Genomic DNA, 23,402 nt, shown 5'->3' with positions numbered 1-23,402 from the left:
GTTGCCCAGGACTTCAATTTCTGGTTTTCTGAAAGTGGGAATATGGGCAGTCCAGACACAATGAAGAGTGTTTGATTACATATATGCTAGTTTACAGTATTTTAAAAATCAGAGCACTTTAATTACTGGGGAAGACTTAATAGAGAAGTTACTTTTACCAGTAAGTATTGAGATACTCAGAGAGAACAAGAGAATAGCTCTTAAAATTTACCAGAGGAATTATTAAAAACAGGATATAGGAGGCCAGACAAAAATCAGAGTTCTGTGGGAGGTTTTTCTGTTGTTGCAGGAATTAAGTCTTTGTATTACAATCACTAATCATTTCTATAGGAATTGCTATGTTCATAAACTATAATATCTGAGTAGTCAAATCAGCGTGTTTCAGACTTTGGGACTGAGAGGGCGATAAGGCTTTAAGATTCACCTCTAGCTTTGCCACTATGGCTGTGTCTACACTACGAGAAATTTGAATTTGAAAGCAGTTAGCTCGATATTACCATGTGACTGTCTTCATTACAAATACCATTAGCTCGATTTAGGGAGAACTCATAAATCGATATCACATCATTGTCGGAACCGGGTGGGTGTAGGGTCAAGTTTGAATTTAAGATTTTGACTAAAGGCCAGTGTGTCTTTAAATCAAATTTATTAACCTCCAGAAGTGTCCCATATATATCTCACACAGCTATGTGATCACCTGCACTGCATAGCCTCTAACCGATATCTGTCAGGTGTTGCAAATTTCCACAGAGCACTTGCAACTCACTTCTGAACTGATAGAGCCGGCTCATACTCATGTTGCTGAGCTTCAGGGCAGGCACCAGCACATCACAAAGTTCCACAGAAGTGGACTCGCACTTGTGAAGGTTCTGCATCCACTGCTGGTCATCCCAGGACTTCAAGCGATGTGGTCCCACCAGTGTGTGCTGGTTTCACAAGTGCAAAACCACCACTCCACTGTCATCAATGGATTCAGGGCAGCCAGAATTTGAGAGTTCTTGGACCACAGGTGAACGATTTGCTCTTCAAAGCCACCAGCAGCAGCATCCGCATCATAGTGAACCATCATTGCACTTTTTAATAGAAAGCAGAATTGTGTGACAGTCCAGGAAGTTGCTGTAACTGTGTGTGCAATGACGAAGCATTTGAGGATCCATGCTTGTGCTAGCCCCGTGCCAGAGAAAATGCCGCAGAAAATGGTGTGATCTCCAGTTTGTTTTCACATGGTTACTGGGTGCTGTGAATTCTGGAACAATGCTGTGTATTCTGGGATTCTCATGTGCAACACCCACAAGCAACCAGGGACTCAAAGAAAACAGCTTGTGAATTCCTGATCTAAAATACTCCAGTATTAGCAGGCTGGTGCTTGCCCACTAACTATCTACCTGAGACTACCTGAGCAGTGTTTCTGAGCTATCTTGTCATCTCTCTCAGGCTTAAATCTACACTACTGCAGAATATCAACCCACTCAGGTTCAATCTTCCAGGGTTTGATTTTGCATGTGCATGAAATTGAGCTCTCAGGAGTCAAAAATCAACCTGCTGTTCTCCTTGTGGAGTAAGGAAGGTCAAAGGGAGAAACTCTCCCATCAACTTTCCCCTCTTAAGACAGGCAAATTAGCCAAGTGTAGACACACATTTTTAGCTACACAAATGGCATAGATAAAATTGTGCATCTGCTGTCAACATCTATGTCTAGTATAAACATAGCTAACAGACCAGTAGGTTCTTTCTTCTGTGGGTCACTGACTGAGGCTATCTGATGTGCCACCCAGCTACCAAGATTTGTTATTCAATTCACCTCTGCCAATACCAACAGTACCTGCTAAGAAGTTACTTCTTTTTCTGGGTTTTGTGAGTTTAAGACAAGGTATTTTGGACTTTCCAAAGGATCCAAACCTCTATTGTGCAGTCATGAAGGTCACAGTCAAATTTAATGTCTTAAGTTCCTCAGCCAGAATATTTCAAATTCTGAGCTCCCCATACCAACGTGGGCTGGACTTGTGCCTGCTTTTTGCGGATTGGATACCAACCCAACAATTTTTCTTGGAAAGCTTGCTGGTAACTATGCTCCTCTTTGCCAGAGTTTTGTTTGTGAAAGCATATTTCTATAATTTTGAAAGGAAATAGTATAAAATCCTCTTAAAAGAAAGCACGTGTAAGCCCAATATCGTTGGCAATTAGAAAGTGACTCAGCCATATCTGGCCATGCGGTTAAGGTCCCAGAGCAAGAAGGTAACAAACAGATGAAACATCTGAACAGCCATGATTTGTATGATTAACATCTGGATTTTTACTAGAGATTAAGATAATGCCAGAGCTACTGTGTTAGAATTCTGAAAACAAGAATGGCCATTCTGGGTCAAACCAACAGTGTCTAATTCACTATTCAACAGCAGCCAATGCCAGATGTTTTTGAAGGAATTAACTAAATAGGACAATTATTAAATGATGTGTTCTGGGTTGTGCAGTCCCAGCTTCTGCTAGCGAGAGGTTTAGGAACCACTGCATCCCTTATCGTCCCTGAATTTTTTATAATCCTTTTGTGAACCTAATTGTATTTTTGGCCTTCACCAACATCCCCTGGTAGATTGTACGTTGTGTGGAAAAGTACTTCCTTATGTTGGTTTTAAATGGGTTGCCTATTAATTTCATCATGTGACCCTTGGATCTTGCATCATGTGAGGGGGTAAATAATGTTTTTCATTTTTCAGTTCCTCCACATCTGTCATGATTTTACAGACCTGATCTCTTTTCCAGTCTTTGCAATCCCGTCTCTGATGGAAGCTGCTCCATACCCTGTAATTATTTTTGTTGCCCCCTCTCTGTGCCTTCTCTAATATAACATTTTTGAGATGGGGCAACCAGTTTTCAAGGTGTGGGCATGATGGGTTCATATAGTGGCGTTATATTTTCTGGCTTATTTTTCTCTCTCTTTCCTACTGGTTCCTAACATTATTAGTGCCTTTTTTTTTTATTTAAACTGCTGTTGCATAATAAAGGGATGATTCCAGAGAAGTATACAGGATGACTCTGCAATCTTTTTCTTGAGTGACACCAGCTGTTTTAAAGCCTACTGCACATTCCTGTGTTACTTGTATTACTTACTATGAAGCTACGTCTACACATGAAGCCTACATCGAAGTAGCTTATTTCGATGTAGCGACATCGAAATAGGCAATTTCGATGAACAACATCTACATGTCCTCCAGGGCTGGCAACGTCGATGTTCAACATTGATGTTCAACATTGACGTTGCGTAGCACCACATCAAAATAGGCGCTGCGAGGGAACGTCTACATGCCAAAGTAGCACACATCGAAATAAGGGTGCCAGGCACAGCTGCAGACAGGATCACAGGGCGGACTCAACAGCAAGCCGCTCCCTTAAAGGGCCCCTCCCAGACACAGTTGCACTAAACACCACAAGATCCACAGAGCCGACAACTGGTTGCAGACCCTGTGCATGCAGCATGGATCCCCAGCTGCCGCAGCAGCAACCAGAAGCCCTGGGCTAAGGGCTGCTGCCCACGGTGACCATAGAGCCCCACAGGGGCTGGAGAGAGTGAGCCTCTCAACCCCTCAGCTGATGGCCACCATGGCAGACCCCGCTATTTCGATGTTGCGGGACGCGGATCGTCTACATGTGCCCTACTTTGATGTTCAACTTCGAAGTAGGGCACTATTCCCATCCCCTCATGGGGTTAGCGGCTTCGACGTCTCGCCGCCTAACGTCGATGTTAACATTGAAATATCACCCAACACGTGTAGCCGTGACGGGCGCTATTTTGAAGTTAGTGCCGCTACTTCGAAGTAGTGTGCACGTGTAGACAGCTTAAGAGGCCAACACATAAATGAAAGAGAACTGGCAGGTGTAGTTTACTGGGACTAAAAAAAAAATCTGAAGAAAACTAAAGACTCAGAATGAGAGGTGGCCTTCTCAGGGATTAAAAACAGGAAGAAGTTTGAGAGAGGACTGCCTCAAAGATGGGTTGGGACTAGAGACTTTTATCATGTGCATGTGATATGGACAAGATGAATAAAAACATGGTAAAACTGGCAAATGACAAAATTATTTCAATTAGTAAAGATTAAGAACTGAGTCTTACCCATGAAAGCTCATTACCAAATCAATAAAATTGTTTATCTTTAAGTTGCTACATGACTGCTTGCTTTGTTTCGTAGATGGTGAGACGCTCCAGAGACCTAACATCACAAGATCATTAGGTAGCACAAGAACAATTTGGTGGTGACAAATTCTAGCTAGTGCACATTGGACAGAAGAGTTATTCATACATCTCAGAAAACTAAGATCAGGATGCCATTGAGTGCATCTGCTTACTGCACTATGCCTGAGGTACGGTGATCAGTCCCCTATTTGGGATGCCAAAAAGGTGTCCCTATTTATTTTTTAAAAGGGACCAATTGTCCCGTATTTGGACCCTCCATCCCCTGCCGCTGACCTTTTCCCGTCAGCAGCTGTCACTTCCCCTAGTCTCGGGGAAGCAGGGGGAAGGTGGATGGCTGTTGCTTCCCCAGGGCTCCTAGGGAGGGCTGGCAGCTGCTGTCTTCTTCCTGCCTTCCTGGGGTTGACGGAGCCAGGAGGAGCCACCCGTCCTCCCTGTATCTCCCTGTCCTGTATTTGGGATGGAGAGATATGGTTGCACTAGCCTGAGGCCTGTTAAAAGTAAATGGCAGAAGTACCAAAAATAAGTGATACAGAGAGAAGACTATCAAAGACACATTCATCTACCTTCTCATAATGCAGCAACAAGGGGATATCTACTGAAAGTGAAAAAACATTGTTTAAACTGATGAAAGGAAAGTAATTTTAATGCAACACCTCCATATTGTCCATTATTGGTTTTCTGCATCTTCCTCTGAAGCACCTGACTAGGAAGCTCAACACTCACCAGTTCAGATCATTATTGGTTTTCTGCATCTTCCTCTGAAGCACCTGCTAATGGTCACGTTGATAGCATACTGACCAAATGAACCACGGCTCTCATTTAGACATAGCAACTACTGTGCTTACCACAAAGAATAGAAGAAATTATCTTCCACCAAGAGAGAGCACCAGTAACAGCTAATTATGGAATTGCTTTGAGCTGGTACACTTGCATGAATTGTAATCTGAATGCACAGAGATGAACAGAGATGTTCTCTGAAATTTTAAGAAACTTTTAAAAAAAAGTTTGCTTTCACCTGCATGCAGTCAACCATCCTGCAGCATTCCACTTAGTCATAAGGCTGGGTTAATTTTACTGTGGTTTTCTGGTTCTTCAAAAGTTCTAGCCAGCACCTGATTTCTATTCTCGAGCTAAGGCAGCTTGTAAGAGACTGAGCTTTATGGAGGTGCTATTAGGCCATTCAGGGCATCTTGTAATATCGCTTTCACAGAACATCATGGCTGCATATAGCACTCCCCTACCCATTCACCTCCTGGGAGAAAAGATGCAGGACACCCCAGAGTGAGACAGAAGGCTCCAGAGCATGTCAGCTGTACATGCTTGGCCCATCAGCCAGGCAGCAAGTAGATCTCTTTTGCACAGCTTACAGGGAAGAGTCTGGGACCCAAAGTGGGTCGCACTCCTTTTTAAATGGAATTTCCTGAGCTGGTGTTAAGGCTTGGTGAGGCTCAGGGCTGAAGCCAAATTTCACACCCCTCTGCCCAGGGCAAAGCTGTAGCCTGAGGACCTGAGCTCTGGGTGGGCAAGGTTCAGGTCACAGGCCTCCCACTCTGGGGCTGAAGGCCTTGGTTTAGCTTTGGGACCCCTCCCACATCTGGGGCAGCAGCACTCCAGTTTCCCCCAGCCCCAACCCCAGGGTCTTGCTGTAATTTTCACTGTCAGAAGTGGGTAGCAAGTGCAATAATAATGGAACATCTCTGGTGAAGTTGTCTACCTCAGGTTGTCTTAAGTACATAACTCTGGGTATGGATTCTTCTTGCCCCGTACCAACAGTCAGACTGACCTTACTTTTTGGTATAAATAGACCAGTCTCTTCCCCTTTCCTAAGGTGAAAACATGGCAGATGGAGGAAAAGTTTTATGATATTTTGTCAAAGGTTTAGTACATTTCTATTTGAATTTGCTTCGAGAGATTAAAGACCAAAAGCATTCTGCAGAAGTTAGGCTCTGCATTATAAATGTTGAGTTCTAGCTAAGTTATGTTGGATGCCTCTGTTTAAATCCATTTAATGTGAACAATGCCCTACAATATGGACTAAAAATGCTTAGCAGTCATTTTTAGTCATCTACTATATATTTGAGAAAATCTGTCTGGGAGTCTGCCGATTCAAGAATGCCCCCTAAACAGTAAACGATAGGACCAACACTACTTCCCCATATCAAACTTCAAGCAAGGTCGTGGTTTGGTTATACCAAGGAAACTTAAGTTCACACCATATAAAGCAAGAACTCTATTAACTAAGGAGTTATGCAAGAACCACCTCAGTAGCATCTCCCTGTGAAAAATGCATTTACAATTTTTCTCCTATTACTCCTAGCGGCATTTTGCATGCAAAAAATTCACGAAGTTGTGGCCAATATTTTAGAATTCTACATTTTTGTTAAAATAATGCTACATAATCATGTCAGTTTTGATTATTTTGGTAATTTATTTCAAAATACCTGTCAGATAACATGTCTATAGCAGCACAAGCACGCAAAAATTCCCCCCGGGAGACTTAAAGGAATCCCTATGAAAACCCTATTCCTGTTTCTCTGCCCCCTTCCCTTCCTTTTCCCTTCCCATCCCACCCCACCCCCACCCCCACCAGCCCAGGCAGGGGCCAGACACCCACAACTCCTCCACCAAAAAAGCTCATTTGCTAGGCCCCCATCCTACTAATACAGCTGAAACTCCTCTCCATAATCCAAGTTAAACGCCACCCCCTCAGCCACCAGGTCAGATACCTGGATACAGTGCCGCTCAAGCCCAGACACCTATATTCCCCCCAAGCCTAGGAATCCATAGAGAGAAACAGCCCAATGCCCTTTCCAAGGCTTGCAGTTTCCAATGTGCTGCCCTGTCCCCCTCAGGCCATGCTGGGAACTATAGGTGCCAGCAAGCCCACCAATAGGGAGGGGCAAAGATAGGATTTAAGGGGGCTCAGGGCTGCTGCTGCCACTGTATCCTTTGCCTGGACCCTTTTAAATAGTGCTCCTCTAGCAGCATGGTAGGACTGTGGGGAACCCCAGAGCAGGGATCCTCAGAGCTGCAGGGCAGAAGCAGGGGGCCTAGTGATTGTAACCATGTGAGTCAGCAAAGAGGAGAGGCTGGGAAGAAAATGAGGGACTGAGTTTCAGGGTAGATTCCGGCAGAGGACTGTGGGAAGGAAGGGCTGAAGGGGCCAGGGTAACAGGGCTGGGAAGGAGAGGCAGAGGTAGGCTGGCAGAGTGGGAAGGCAGGGGGGCAGAGTGGGAGGTGAGGGGGAGAACTTGGGAATGGGTTGCTGGGCAGTAGAGGGGGAAAAGAGCTGAGCTTGGCTCAGGATCTCTGGAGGGCAGACCTGGGCAGGGTTGAGGAGGTGGCAGAGAGGGGAAGGAGGATGGGGTGGACACCCCTCAGGGAGGTGGGGAGATGGAGTTGTGACCAAACCAGGGGATTCTCTCATTGAGGGGTTCAATTGTGTTTTTCCTGGTCAGGGGGCGTCCTGTGGCTCTGTCAGAAGGATGACGACAAGGGTCCATTGATTGTGCTGTCCTGGGGCCCAGAATTCCTGTCAGCAGATGTGGATGCCAGGATCTACCCCCACGCACTATCTTCTATGTGCAAGCTGGGCTCTGCTGAGTCCTGTGGCCCCCAGTTGAAGCCTGCAGCACTTTGGGAGAAAAATTCTGCACGCACAATATTCATTTCTGCAAAGTTATGCAATGGCACAATCGTCCCAGGAATATTAGTTCATATGCTCCCCCCGCCCCCCAGTATCTCCATGGACTTCTGTGAAGCTTTCCAGGCAGCTGATATAGAATTTTAATATCATCCCTCAGCACACTCAAGGAGCTAAGACCTTGCCACATATTGGACAGAATGAGATGAACAGGGGACACCTGACATATGTACCCATGTGTTTGACAATTTTTACAGGTCTAGGAATGCCACAACCTCTCAACAATTACAGTGAAATGGAGAAAGATTTCCCAAGAACTGTGAACATATGAATTTACCTTGAACGGAAAGATTTCTGGATCTATAAGAATACCTTTTCCTTATCACTAAAGCTAGGCAGTTTTCATACGCATAAGGAATGCAGCCCAAAGCATGTCTTTTAGAAATATGGGTGACAAATAAAGGCCAGCTCTTGGTTTATTTAGTTTTCCATTATGGTTAAACTTGATACTTGGCACTCAAATACATAAACCAACATTCATGTCTACAAAATGCTACTATGGCTGGCAGCCATGTTTTTAATACGTTCAATTGTAGAGAAATTTTAGTGTAGCTGAGATCACTAGAATTTTGGGATTTTTATTTTAATTACATAGCATCTAGAGATCATGCTGGGTACTAAAAAAAATGAAACAGTCCCTGTCTTCCAAAAGCTTTGAGTCACCTCACACCAGAAATATAAATTTGACCAGACCAATGCTGAGTGTCTGGACACCAAACTATATCCGAGACTAAAAGAGAATCCATACTTCTCTTCCAAGGCCCAGGATGTTCCTGGTCTGAATGAATGAGTCCTGCTTCAGAGACCTATTTTCTGCAAGCATACTGTGAGATCTTTGAGTATCAAGTCCAAAGAGTCTTTGGGCCAAAGGAGGACAACTCTCTTCCCCCCCACCCCCGTATCCGTAACATGCATTGTCTAGACAGGTAACCGATTCTTTTCTGCCTAAAACATAAGTGCTGGATAAAACATTATGGAGAATTGTCTGCCCAACTGGGTGTAAAAACAAATCCTTCCTTACCTGAATTCCATGGGCTATCTGAACTGCACATTAGAAGATTTTTATTGTCAAATTTTGTGATGCTTGGGAAATTATTTCTGGACCAAATGATTTTACCAGACCAGGACTGCAGGAAAAATAAACATGCCCTAAAGACCATCACATACCAATAAGAGCAAGACTATCAGATTCCAATAAGAACTAAGGAAGAAGCCAGCAATTGCAGGAATGGTTAGTTTGAAGGATAATATGAACAAGATTACTAGAGTTTCTCAACTAGGAGCCTGAAAAAAGGTTTAGAGGCTACAGCAGAGACAAAGGATTACTAGAAAGCAAGGATGACAAGCAGATATACAAAATGATTACACATCACCTCCCCATATCCTCTTCATTGTATCAATTTGGCTCAGTGCCGAATTTGCCAGTTATTCTACAACCATGCTCGGGTACCTTCTTAATCACTCCTTCATACTGAATGCTTACATAGTGGCTTTGGTGCATTATGTCTAGCTTCACAATTCAAATCCCTCCCTTGCCATTTGAGCAACACCAATGAAAACAATGTAATATTTAATTTTATATTTTACCTCAAAATGATGTGCATTATATTTTGAGTAACTGCATGTAATGTTTACAGTCTCTATCAATAGTGCTCCTTGTTCCAATTATGTTTGTAATTAGATCACAAGCATTTCAAAGTAGGGTCCATGGTCATTTATTGTAAGATGCGTAAGAAAACTCAGGAACGATCGCAAAAATAATGAAAAAAATAGATTTCTTTGATTAAAGAACTATAAACAACAGACAAAGTAGCTACAACAGTAGACAACAGCTGTGGTATCTTTTGCTTCAGTCTAACTTTAATTCAATTCACAGGACAATTGGCCAAACAATGACACTATAAAAAATATCTTCGTTATATCAATCTTTTCTCTTTCTGAAAAGAAAACTTACTGACTACTCAGCATTTTGTGGCTTGTTTTCAAGACTAGATTAGCCTGGAAAGGCTCATCTTAAATGAAATAAAGCAAGTCAGGTCAGTGCAAGATTAATGTAATGTACACAGTCTTACTGCTTTTGGCTATATTAGTTTTAAAAACCATGCAAATTTAACATTTTTCTTCAGTTTTTATTAGAAAAAAGCAGCAGATCAACATTACAATTCAAGAATCTAATCTAAGTATGCACTTGACAATTAAGCACATCTGAGTAGGAAGTGAAAAAAATTCCAGAAAGCCTTCAGTTATGCCAATCTCTCGTCACCCAAACAATAAATCATTTTGCAGGCTTTCTGATGAGTGGAAATCAAAGAAAGAACAAAAGATTTATTGCTCTGAAAACAAATCTGTAGTACAGTAGTATGAGTTTTGGGCATTAAGCATAATCACTCAAGTTAACTTAAATTCAAAACACACTAAAATCCTTTGTTTGGCCATTACAGTCCACAAGCTGGCAACCTAGGTAGGTCTGGACAAAAGTTAGACAGTATTTTAAACCTCCAGTTCTCAGACACTAACAAAAAGATGCATTACAATTCAACAGCTCTCAAACCAAATTAAAAAACAAAAAGTGAGCTGCCATTCAAAGAACCAAATTTGTTTTTGGGCTCATTTTATTTGCTCCCAAAATGATTTCAGATCCACCATAGAAAAAAATCCATAAACTATCCCATAATTGGAAACAGAAAAAATTTCTTGACTTGCTTTTTCTTCTCCACTGAGGTATAAAAATCTACATATAAATCTGATATTTTACTGTAACAAACTGTACTTTTCCTATTCTGATTTTATTTCCTTTAAACCCCGTTTTACGTATTTCTTGCTTTAAAAATCTTATGATACTGAATGTGGTCTCCACCTTTCTGTTCCATGTATTTCTGTAATAATTGTTAATATGTTTGTTACCAGGCTAACCAGAAGAAAAAAAATCTTCCAAGTCTCTTCATTACAACAGCACTTTCAGCAGAGGTTACTGATGTGCAAGCAAACTACAATGATATGCAGCTCTCCAGAGAGCACGTTTCAATGATTATGCTTCCATTGTCTAAAAGTTCTCTAAAAGGATTCTTTGATGAAAGACTCTCTTCAATCTTGTAAACATCAGCGTGCGCAGTTTCACTCGTATGTATATAGTTTCACGTCTTTATACAGAAAGGCTGGTTCACAGCTACTGAAAAGCTAGAAGAGTCAAGAGTTCTAATATCTGATGAACTTGCATCCTGCAGAGCAGGAACATCTTTTTTCTCCTTAATAAGGACACAGCCAAAATATTTGCTGAGGTAGCCCAGTCAATCTCTTCTTGTTTTAAAGCCTCTCAGAATATTTCTGGAAGGGTGACATTGCGAAGTAGCCATTGCTGAGAGCGACTGCCATTGCAGTCTCTGATGCTGGGTACTTGGCTGTCTTCTTCAGTGGCTTTGTCCAGGCACTGGTTACTGTTCACATGCAACAGGGTTAATTTCTTTGGAAAAGAAAAGGAAACAAGATTTTAAAGAAAAGGCAAAGCAGACAATAACTATTTTGATTTCCAAAAGCATTTTTGGTAAACAATCATACAATTCATTTAAGGATTATTTAAAGTGTACCACTGCAACAAATTCAATATTAATAAAATACACTGCATTTGACAACAAAAAAACAATTACAAAATCTTGCAACTTACCTCACTAGGAGATTTAAATGGACTTGTGAGAGATTGTGTATTATGACACTACTCAGAGATCCCCCAACTAAGATCAGTCCCTATTATGTTAGTATTCACAGACAATTGTAGAGAATCCCTGAAGGAAAAAGCCTAATCTAAATGAACAAAGATGAAACAATGATAACAGAGAGGTAGGCGTGTTAGTCTGCACTCCAGCAAAACAAAACAGCAGAAATGTAGCACTTTGAAGACCATAACTGAATAAATCACTGTTAAACTTCCACGAAAGCTCATCACCAAATAAATCATTTTTCAGTCTTTAAAATGCTTCATTTCTGCTGGTTTTTTCTTCTTCTTCTTTTAGGATGGAAAAAGGGAAGAATGTTATCTTCACCATATATAAAGCGGATTTACCTTGGACTTACCTGAAGCTGTATATGAAACAGGTATTGAAGCTAGGCATGTAATCCAAATCTCCTATGTTCCACTGCAGTGCTTACACTACCCCATTTGCTCCCAATTTTATTTAGTCCTTATATTTAAGCAATTGTGGAACACAAAGGACATCTACATAGTCTCTCAAGCTTACATATAGGTTAATTTTAAAAAATTATTTCCACCATGATCATTTAGAACATCTACAGTAAATTTCTGTGCATTTCTTATGGCTATGGGACCAAAACTCTGACTGCCCTCACAGTACCACTAAATTGACTTCTAAGATCTTATACTTTTAATATAATCAGCAGGAACAAAGAAACCATTTGGAAAGTGAAATAAGAAACAATGACTGAAATTAAAGTTTACGTGCAGTATTGTCAGGATACATGGAAAAGTTATGAATCAGCTTACCTGTAGCTGTAAAGTATTAATGAAAAAAAGAAAAAAGGCAATTTGAGCAAGAAACTAGTCATTACTGGTTACCTATCTGTGACCAACATCCTTCAAGATGGACTCTGTATATTCACAACTGGTGCCACTGAGCAGTGTAGCCTTCTACTAGCAGAATGTAATAACACACTCATATGCCTTGAGGGCATGGCTACACAAGGAGGTGCTGTAGTTACTGCAGGGGAAGAAGGGCGGGGCACATGAACAAGCAAAGTCCCATTTTGATGAATGTCCATTACAAGTAACTAAATTCAGATATTCTCTGCACATTCCCAATACTGGGATAATTTAGCCAGGAGCCCACATCTTATCCATCATCTGGTTTAATAACTCCAAACTAAATTAGGATCAAAGAACTGATCTACCAAACTGCATCTGTTGTGGTTGAAATATCTGGCAGACAATGTTCTGTACGTGGGTGTGTCTAGACTGTCACATTGCCACACAATTTCTGTTAGCAGAACACGTTTCCAGCATGCTGCCAAGGCAACCATCACTCTAGATGAGTGTGCTCTCAGCTCATCTTAGGAGGTTGTGATGCCATTTGATAACTTTTAGTCATTTCCTAACTCATCTAGATACTGTTTGTGCGGGTATAAGATTCCTTTTACAATTACAGTCAACTCTATTTAGTAGACCCCAATTTAGTGGACATTGAGAACAATGGATGTTCGCCAGGCCCTCTCCCCCCGCCACACCCCCAGTACCGTACCATACTGTAAATTCCAATGACTTACCAGAGCCACTGCTGGGTTACCTGGAGTAGCTGGAGCCACTGCGGCCAACGCCGGGGGCCATCGCCACTGCAATGACTGGGGCAGTGGAAGGAGTAAGTGGTAGCCCTAGCAGCTGTGGTGGCCCTAGCTGTGGGCGTTCCTCCAGCGGCAGTGGCTCCTCCAGCGCTGCCTCCAGAGGCTCCAGTGAGCCACCAGCATTCACTGGGGGAGAGGGAGGCGGACTGTACAAATAAGCCCTCCTATTTAATGGACTTTTGGTATTAACAGACCTCTCTTCCCCCATTAGTCTGTTAAATTGAGGATTGACTAACAGCACATGGGAAAATTCACAAAGATCAAAAATCCTTGGCACAGTCCAAACAGAACAGTAAAACATTTTATGCATCCAAACAGCAAACCTTTTATTTGAATGGGGTCTGGGGAAAAAGCACTGGCAGAGCATGGGACTAAGTGATAAGAAACTCAAACGATTTTGGTATGAACCTTGGTGGTGGACAAAGAATTATCTTGCCCTTATAAAAACTTGTAAATGAAGGGGCTGTCAATAATGACAGTATTGTTATAATAAAAATAGCTTATAGTGATAGGTGAAATTAGGAATAAGATAAGGCCTTGAGAGTTGGAGTCATAAGACATGATAGTACTGCAATAGGGTCTCTTGCAAGGGGGATAAAAGTTCAACAATGCTTCAGAAACGTGTGAGAATAATGATTTACCATTTATCTGTATACAAAAAAAGAGTTAAATGTGCCCTTAGAAGCAATGCAACAGATTATCCATATGCTTTAAAATATAACAAGTACTCTAACAGACTGAAGAGCAGGTGACACAGGCTCTATACCACCATCAGATACCTGCACTTGATTTCTGCATTAAATTTTAGCCATTACCATAGAACCAAATGGAGAATGTACATGAAAGAAAATCCTTTGTACAAAATCAGGTAACTCTTAATTCCATTTTCTTCCACTGGCTGGCAGAAAGATGGAGCATTCCATATTGATTTAACTTGTTGCCAACCCTCTAAAAAGGACGTAGAAGCCTGGTAAGCAGACATTTCCAAATTTATCAAAAATGGGGCACAAAGTTTCCTTTAAAAAAGAGTGGAGGTCACTGTAATGTAGAAATCATTCTTCATACTTATTCTTGGAATTAAATTGCATATCAGGAATCCCAAAATGAGAAGATGGTGAGGACTGCCTTTTACAGGCAAGGACTGACAGCTGCTGGTGGTAAGCACCAAAGAGTTTCAGAGTCACTGAAATGGTGCACAAAGGTAGAGGCAATCAAGTGCGTTCATACCAACAAGATTGAGTTTGTCTCTCTTGAGGGTAAACTAGGTCTTGACCCTGCTTGTTAGCCACCCAATCCATCCTGTATATGTGACTAACATTAGTGCCAAGCAGTGTTTTGTTTCTCACCAAGAGACAAAGTATGGCTGTGTATAACAAGCAACATACTGAGTGCAGAACAGCAGGATAAGCAAACTAATATTGTACCTGCATGACTAGCAGAGCTGTAAATGGCTAAATAATTTTTAAATATTTTATACCTAATGTACCACCTATATTGGAACATCAGACAAATTAGAAAACAAACTACATAAACTGTCCTCTGTGTTTTTTCAGATGTTTTTTAATAGATTGACACATTTTATATAAAAATGAGTACAGAGCATGCATCTGATGAAGTGAGTCTTTGCCCACAAAAGCTTATGCGCCAAAAAAAAATCTATTAGTCTATAAGGTGCCACAGTATTTCTCATTGTTTTTGTAGATACAGACTAACATGGATACCTCTCTGATACTAGTGTTACACAAAGGTCAGCAGGATTCCCAATTTACCTCATCAAATCATTTATTACTTTGCATACTTCTGCCACATTTCCTTTAATTTTACTTTCTGCCCTAAAACGTTTTTTCCTCAGTTTTCATTCATAAGATGTTTTTCAATTTCATAATTTTTGCTATAAATCTAAACCTCATTTATTTTTGCTATAATTTTTAGACACATGTTCAGGTTTCACTATACCAGTTAGATTCTCTTCTAGGAACTCACTAATGCATTGACAAAGTGGGTCTTTGCCCACAAAAGCTTATGCTACAAAAAAATCTATTAGTCTATAAGGTGCCACAGGACTTATTGGTCTTGTAACACTGAAATTCACCTAAACTGTAAAAATCAACAATTTTAGACAAAGATGTGCATAAAACAAAAACTCAGTTAATCTAGGAAACTCATTTTCACAAGATTTCATTTGAATCCAATAAATGATCAGCGTGAAAAGGGAACAGAAATTTCTAATGAAACTATCCACAGTTACACTAAAAATACAAGTATATTAAGGAATATAAATTCTAAACCTCCCATAGATATATGGTGGGGGCAGTTAGAGAAGCAGTTTCTCTATGAACAACTTATTCAATAACAATCTGCTACATGGTTTCACACATGTTCCTCAAAAGTATCTGTATTGGCCAATCAGAGCTAGTATAGTGGACTACAAAGATCACTTATCTCAGGGTTCGGCAAAATAGCAAGAAGAGCCATTTTTTTTTCCAGTTCAGTAAAAACACTAAATTCAAGAGCTGCAACGTATGTGAATAAGAGAGAGGCCTTAATAAATAACGTCAAACCATACTTTTGTAGTCCCTATTTCAAGAACAGTGCACACATAATATTTGTAATACATGTTTACTGAAGAATGTTCACAAACTTTTTACATATTTGGTTTCCTCACACTTTACTTGTGTCCATTTATACCACTATCTTCCTGACTTTCACTCCTGAACCTACTTTAATTATACCAATTTTACTTCACTTTTCATTTCAGTTTTCTTAAAATGTGTGCTGTCCTTCACAGCAGGAATCCCACAAGCTTCTTTTTCCTTTTCAAAATTATGACTTTATTAGCAACACAAACAAAACACAGATAGCATCATACCCCACAATATATTACATATATTGAAGGGGAAGTTATCCAACATTTTGAGATCACATAGTGTTTGCTATTAAAATGTGAGTTGAGCTCACTGTTGGGCTTGTGGGTGGTCACCACCTATCGAAAATAACCAGGACTGATTTTTTGTTTTTAAACTTTGCAATTATAATGTCAGGAGTCACAAAGAAGTCCTTAAAGAGCCACTTGTGGCTGCAGAGTTGCAGGTTGCAGACCCCTGACTTATGTGAAAAGGGAAATTCTAATGGTTATATGTACCACAACATACCAAAATATATGCTGTAACTGACATGGACTTTAAAAAAACCCCGTAAAATAGTTTCTTTAAAGTGATAAATGCACCATAAGAATTAATAGTTTAAAAATGCAGACCTCATCAAGCTGTACTTTAGCTGTGCTGTCCCTGGAGACGGTAGCCCTAATAGAAAAGAAAGGCTCCTTATGTCTCAGGTGTCACAAACTTCCACAAGTTACCACTTCTCCAGTTAAAGCAACATTACCAGGAGAAGATCATTGTTAATATTATGAAATAAGCAGCAGGGAATGCACCAGTCATACCACAGAATCATGGAGTTTAAAGCCAGAACAGATCACAGGACAATCTGCCACCAATACCTTTCAGCACTTGTGCACTATCATCTGCAGAGTAAACCTAACATCTTGTGTGCAACAAAGTATTACAGCTCAGGAACTAACCTATTGTATGGCACAGACAGAATAGGAGATTCACATGGTGGAAAGTCAATTATGGCACATTTGCTTTCTTGGGCAGGCTGCGGTTCGCTCTCATGCTGATCTTGAATATGGCCATCAATCAGGCAAGAGAAGGCCTCCATCCACTATACCACTATTGTAAAAAATTAAATTTTGTTCAAGAGGGAAAGAGCAAATGTCCACCTTGGAGCATGATTGTTGGTTACCTCTCCCCATTTGTTTAGATGCAAAGGCTCATGCTTCATTAATAGCTCAGCTGACCCCAAATCTGACTCAAGATTAAGCTAGCTGGTCAGATGTTTCCACCTTTACGTTTATGTAAGGGACCTCCAGGATGAAACAGGCCTCTTCTGATCTTTTGTACAGGACCCCTTTTCATCCATTCTGTTGTACTAGTATGTGCCGGGTTTCCTAAGCCAACTTACCATTTACAGCAGATTCACCAGTGGGCTATCTTTGGAGTTTATTAAATAATAAGCTCTTATGTCTCACTTTTGGAGTCTACTAATCCCAGAGTCTCTGGGGTAAAATGTAATAAAATTAGGGCTCAGCAAAGATACCCAACCAGATTTTCCCGTTTTATTTTGGATGCTTACAGTTGATACTCATTTTTATCAAATCTTTTAGAGCAGTGGTTCTCAACCAGGGTTTGGCAAGGGTTACTCAGAGGTCTTCCGGGGGTACATCTCTAAATATTTGCCTAGTTTGAAAGACTACATACAAAGCACTAGAGAAGTCAGTACAAACTAAAATTACACAATGATTTGTTTATACTGTTCTGTATACCATACATAGGTATATAAATATCATACTTAGATTTCAACAGATATATTTTATAATTACATGGTAAACATGAGAAGGCAATATTGCACACTGACACTTGCATTTTTGTCTGATTCTGTGTATTTTTAAGCTAGGTGATACTTAAAAGATATACAAAGACAAATTAGACTCTTGAAAAGGAACAACAGTACCCTTAAAAGTTTGAAAATCACTGAATTAGAGATTTACTTCACTTCTCATTTGTCCAGGCTAGGCGTTCATATCAATAAAGCACTATTAGCTGGTCTGTGAGACCTTCTCTCTTAGTGCAGCAGAGCAGGGGTGTGGAGAGTTAAATATATTTATGTAAGGAACAACAATGTAAGCCTTCACAACAAGTGTGGGTGGGGAAGAGGCTAACCAAAAAAACAACCATCCAGCATTCTGGTTTGGTTTGATTTGGTTCAATTGTTTTCTAAAGAAGAGTTAATCTGACCTCATCTCATGTCTGCCTTTATTTGAGGGATGGCATTTTGCAGAAGAGCTGGGGGGAAATAATCTAGGCAAGGCCTACTCTAACACCAGTACCATTTTGCCAATATAGCTGTAAGGGTAAATTACGCTGGCCCAGCGCTCTTAGCATGGATTCATCTTACATCAGCAAAGCACAGTTTTACCTGTACAGCTCATTGCAGCCCCTGAATAAACCAAACATATTGACAAATTGCATGCTTTTTCAGGTATAAGCATCTACATTAGGGGCTTTTCCTGGCACATCTGTGTCAGAGATCACAACTCACCACACCCATAGCTATGCCAGCAAAAGCCAGTGTGCCCTGGCCAGAGGATATTATAGTACTACAGCACTGGCATTTTTAAAACGTTATTTGACATCAAAAATAGTACAGCAATTCAAAGTTAAGTTTGAGCAAAACTGTTTCCAGTTCTTTGCAAGATGTCCTATTTTTGGTTGACCTTCAGTAAATCAAAAGTACAAAGTATATTTTAAAACAGCATGCAAAAATTGGTTTTACCCTCAATCCAAGCTTAATCCTCTTTCAATCCTCTATCATTATAGTATGTTTAAAAAAGAAACGACAGTCATGGTACAACTAAAAAAACCGTTTCCCTCTTCAGAAAATAATTTCTTACTATCATACGTTTTCCCAGTATTCACTATTGGGGGGAGGGGGCTCATTGAGGGAGCTAGATTAAAGCATAAAGGCAAAAAAGAACAATTTTATGGATGTGCTTTCCATGTTGCGTTACTATCAAAATATTTCTTGGATTTAAACACTTAAAAATCATCACTTCACAACAGTGGAAGATGGTGATTTCTGATAGCATAGAGATGGAATTCAAGCTGTATAAAAAAAACTGGGGTCTGTCTTCAACTTAGTAAAATACCGAAGATGTTTTCAACCCTTATTATGTGACGAAAAACGTAATAAGTAAACTGCTACTTATAAAGAGGATTTAACTAGAGCAAGTCCAAAAATAGACTGTTTCCCTGATTGCTTGCCCGGCGGGCTGCTGGGGCCCCCACCACATGGACTACTCTGGTATTGAGAAGTTTATACATTCACGATCTAACACTTCAAGCAGCCCTACTATGGAATCAAACAATCCTGAGCACCGTGGGAGAACTGGCTGTACTCAAAAGTTCTCAAAAGTCTAGGTTCTAGAGTAAGGAAATTCTAGGCCATGCGGCTCTTCATTCTGCTCTGCTTCAGAACAGGCAGCCCTCAAGAGTTTACTGGCTTAGGAGTCTGGATGCCCTGAGGTCCCTTGCCCTTGGGTGGTCCACATGATAGGTGTGTCCGGGAACAGCAGATCCAGGGAACCCTGACAGCTGCTGTTTGAAATTTACAATCTTGTCAGTTTCATCTGTTTTTTCCCCAAAGCAGACAGATACCAAATTTTGTAATGCTGAAACTTCCCATGAACCAGACTACCTGAGTTTTGACCAGCACTATATAACAAGGTCTTTAGAGCTTGAGTAGACTGAGCCAAGGTGCTTGGAATGAAGAAAGCAATATATCTGGTATATGTTTTGCATTTCCTCTCTCTACTTGAAGTCTACAGTAGACAGAGATAGGCCACATGGAGGGCTGGAAGTAAAGTAGCAGAGCTCTTCCTGGTAGTTAATCCAACCACCTACCAGAATATCATCCATGAGCACCACCCTGTTCCCAACATTAGATCCAGGCAGAGGTTAATGAACATGGGTCTTCCTGAACTGGGGAACCAAAGACTGAGAAAGAGGATTGCCTGTCTGTGCTAGGTAACAGATCCTAGGAATTGGTGCGCACAAGAGAAAGACAACATGTGGGAAAATAGTCTGCCCCACCTTTGGGTAAAATCTATGTCACTCCGAGGCCTGATATACAACACGACATTTAACTGTGGCTAAATGTGTGTCTGTTAGTTTGTGCCAGCTGAGTTGTTATTTCAGTTGACTGACCCAGAACTATTTAAACATTTCCAACATTTACATATTATGGAACTTATTGTACCAGAGAATGGCACTGTGGCAATATGCACTTATGACTGAACTGCTGGAAAAGTAGTTAGAGTTCACTGGGTACACATGTAATTTTTCTGATATACACAATTTTCAAATTAAGAGGCTTAGTCTGTATTCCCTGCTCTACTGATCAGCAAATAGAACATTAAAAACAAACATAATAGGACTCCTCTCACTCTAACATTCAACTGCAAAGTGATTTTGGAGGCTGATAATTGACAAACTGACAAAGTTAGAGATTACTGATTTATATTATATGAAAGCTTTCAAGTGGTGTAAAGTTATCAGTTATTTGCTCCAGCGGTTCAATATGATTTAAAAATAGCTTTGAGAGTCAAATGAAAAGACAGATCTGATCAAAATGATATTTGAAAGTCTTATATCTGAACATGCCAGGGATAAAAATGTAAGATTTACACTATTCAAAATTCAGTTTCTCACACTGGTAGAGGCAAGACATCAGATCTTGAACTTTTACAGAGCTAATTATGTTGACTGTATTTTAGTGGTCCTGGTCTAAAAATAGAAAATTCCAATTCTTGGGCCAGTGTACTTTTCCCTCACTGGTCTTGCTAATATAACACCTTTCATGAGAAGGCTTTAAAGCAATTTAAATGAAGACTCAGTCCTGTGAGGTAAGTAAAAATTCTAATTGTTTTTGAGGAAGTTAAACTGAAGCATAGTGACTTGCCAAGGTTACCAAAGAATAGATGATACCTAGAAATACAATCCTGACTCACGGTGCCCTGTTCTGAACAAAATACCATATACCTTAGTAAAATGTTCATCATAGGTTACGTAAAAAGGCATATAATGAAGTAAGTGAAAGCTTTATTTTCAGCATCAAAGACTTACCACTGAATCATATTCCCAAAGTTGATTGCCTTTTAAGTGATGGCACTTGAGCATTGTAACTGGGCCATTGAGTTTAGAAACATCCAAGCATAAATCATCTGTTCGAATTTCTTTGTTGGCAGTATATGAGAAGACCTTTGTAGAAAAATAATAATGTTCATCGATGGGGTTCCACAGAGAAAACAGCAGGTTTGGATATCACTAAGTTATTTCATTTATAGCCAACTTTAAACTTGCACTCCCAAAGCTGTACTCCCTGACCCAGCTTCTTCATGGTTCTGCCAGGGGACATGGTATGGTGCTGCCCTGCCCTTCGCACCCCTACACTGTGCCGGAGCTCGGTTTCCTGGGCCCTCATCCAACTCTGGAAGAATGCGCACCAAGCACAGTATGCAGCCTCCAGCTCAGCCAAGATGGTTGCTGCACTCTGAAACTCTGCAATACAAAGAATTCCCCCTGTAGTAACAGATGACATCCATCTAACAGATGTGAGTGGGTGATATTTAAGTCCACTGACATCACTGGAAATATACTCACTGACTATAGTGGGCTTTGAATCAGGTCCAAATTACTTATACTGGGGGCAACATGGCAGCAAACATTTTTAGGCATTCAACTCATCTTGCATTATGGTTTTTTAAACTGCATTTTTCCCATGCAGTTAAGTATGGAAAAATACGTATAGCCAGATGAATAATGTGTGAAATAATTTAAAGTTGCAAAGTATCTTGTCACCTGATTTCCACCCATTCCATGACAGTTAAATATTCCAACTTTCTCATTTTCCTTTCTTGCCATGTTATCCAGGCATTGATTTGTCTCCACATTTCTTATCTGCAGAAGAAATAAAGTACAGCATATATCAAAACAGTTTTTTTATCAATAGTTGTCAGGGAAACAGAATCAACCCAAAGAGAATACCTCTGGCATCTGAGTCCCAAATAGTGATGAAAACGTCTTCTAACAAGTTGGAGTTCCAGCTGGGAGTAAGAGCCCTAGGGTCTAAAGCTTATTTTAACTTAGATAAGATCAAGCTCTCATGAAATTTCCTAGTTTCAGATACTCGATATGTATGAAACCAGCCTCATTCTTTCAGAGCTTATTGGAACCAGTCAATTCACAAACACATAAAAAAGCAAAATACGCTTTTAACCACAAAACATTCAGGTTTGATTTAAGATTTTAATGAAGGGTTTTTTTTTTTCCTATACTGTTTTGAAAATTTAATGCACCATGATGTAAAACACTGCTGTGCATTACTTGGAGTGGATATTGCATCCAAACCAATTTACCAATTGTATTTGAAAGTCACTCTACTTGCTTTCTTCAGCTGATAAAAATCTGAATACTTTAGAAACAAGTCATTCTATCACACCAACAGATGCCCTTGGTGGACTTCTCTCTCCCCACACGAACTACTAAAATTTAATACAGAGGCTAGAAACACAAAAAAACTAAAGTGAAAAATATCATACCAGCAAATTTCACATTACTATGGAAAAAACAATTATTCTAGCAGTCGGCTTTATAAAAGTGTTCTTTTCATGCTGATCTCAGTCCCATGTAGTACCAGGAGTCTATTTCTAGAAAATCTATTTAACTGTTCAGCTGAATGTGATACAACAGCACAGGAAAGACAGACAGATGAAAATGTTTTGCTCTCCAATCTTCTGGTGTTTTTTTCCACTAAGATGACACACAAATATCTTCATTTTATATTTAAGATTATATTTTGAGCCTTCAATCAGGATTAGTCATATGTATATGCAAAATATTTAGCTTACATAAAATCAGACACAATGACACTTGAAATTCACTGACAACACACACTCACACGCATGCAATCCTCCTGCATTCACTCCTCTGTGGTAAGCAGCTTGCCCTTGTTCCAGATGATAGCAACCAACAAGGATGATGCTGGTCCAGGACAAAATGTGAAAAGAAAGCACACCAGGCATGCTCACCCATGCAGCTGCCCAAGCAATCCACCATGGCAGTATATGACATGCTGGTGTGCACCAGAAGTTACATCTCAGCTCGTGCATGCTAATAGGCCATGTAATCCTAAAATCCTTGTTAGAACTATTTGTGAAGTGCCATGAATATCAAAGAAACTGAATAAAATAAACACTAGTGTTTGAAAGGTTTTCTCCAAAACAACTCCATGCTAATTTAGTATTGCTGTAAACAAGGACAAGAAATTCCAGTCTTTGACATTGTGATTCAACTGCTTGCTAATACTTAACCTAACTATTAAAAAGTCAAATATACAATTTAACAGATGAAAAACAGGAAGCTGTAAGATACTGCATTTTGGTGCTGGAGACAATGAATTCAGCTTTACTATTCAAATGAGATTTCAAAAATTATGAGATCTCAAAAAGGTTGTTGTGCAACATCCCTTACAAAAACGAAGAGTATG

The 23,402-nt window shown here is 40.2% G+C and overlaps 1 protein-coding gene across 2 annotated transcripts in view; it reads right to left on the bottom strand.

The window, feature by feature from the left end:
• Positions 1–9,591: 9,591 nt before the first annotated feature.
• GALNT1 (polypeptide N-acetylgalactosaminyltransferase 1) overlaps positions 9,592–23,402 on the bottom strand; it is a 142,637-nt gene continuing 128,826 nt past the window's right edge. For both annotated transcript variants that reach the window (XM_074988007.1, XM_074988008.1), the window contains 3 exons: positions 21,716–21,814; positions 20,981–21,115; positions 9,592–11,352 (listed from right to left, as the gene is read on the bottom strand). In XM_074988007.1, the coding sequence (XP_074844108.1) occupies positions 11,206–11,352; positions 20,981–21,115; positions 21,716–21,814 (381 nt within the window). In that variant the 3' untranslated portion in view covers positions 9,592–11,205. The remainder of the gene's footprint in view (positions 11,353–20,980; positions 21,116–21,715; positions 21,815–23,402) is intronic.

Source organism: Carettochelys insculpta, chromosome 2 (assembly GCF_033958435.1).
Source record: "Carettochelys insculpta isolate YL-2023 chromosome 2, ASM3395843v1, whole genome shotgun sequence".
Taxonomy (NCBI): Eukaryota; Metazoa; Chordata; order Testudines; family Carettochelyidae; genus Carettochelys; species Carettochelys insculpta.
The sequence above is the reverse complement of the archived record's forward strand: the minus strand, read 5'-3'. Positions and strand labels throughout refer to the sequence as shown.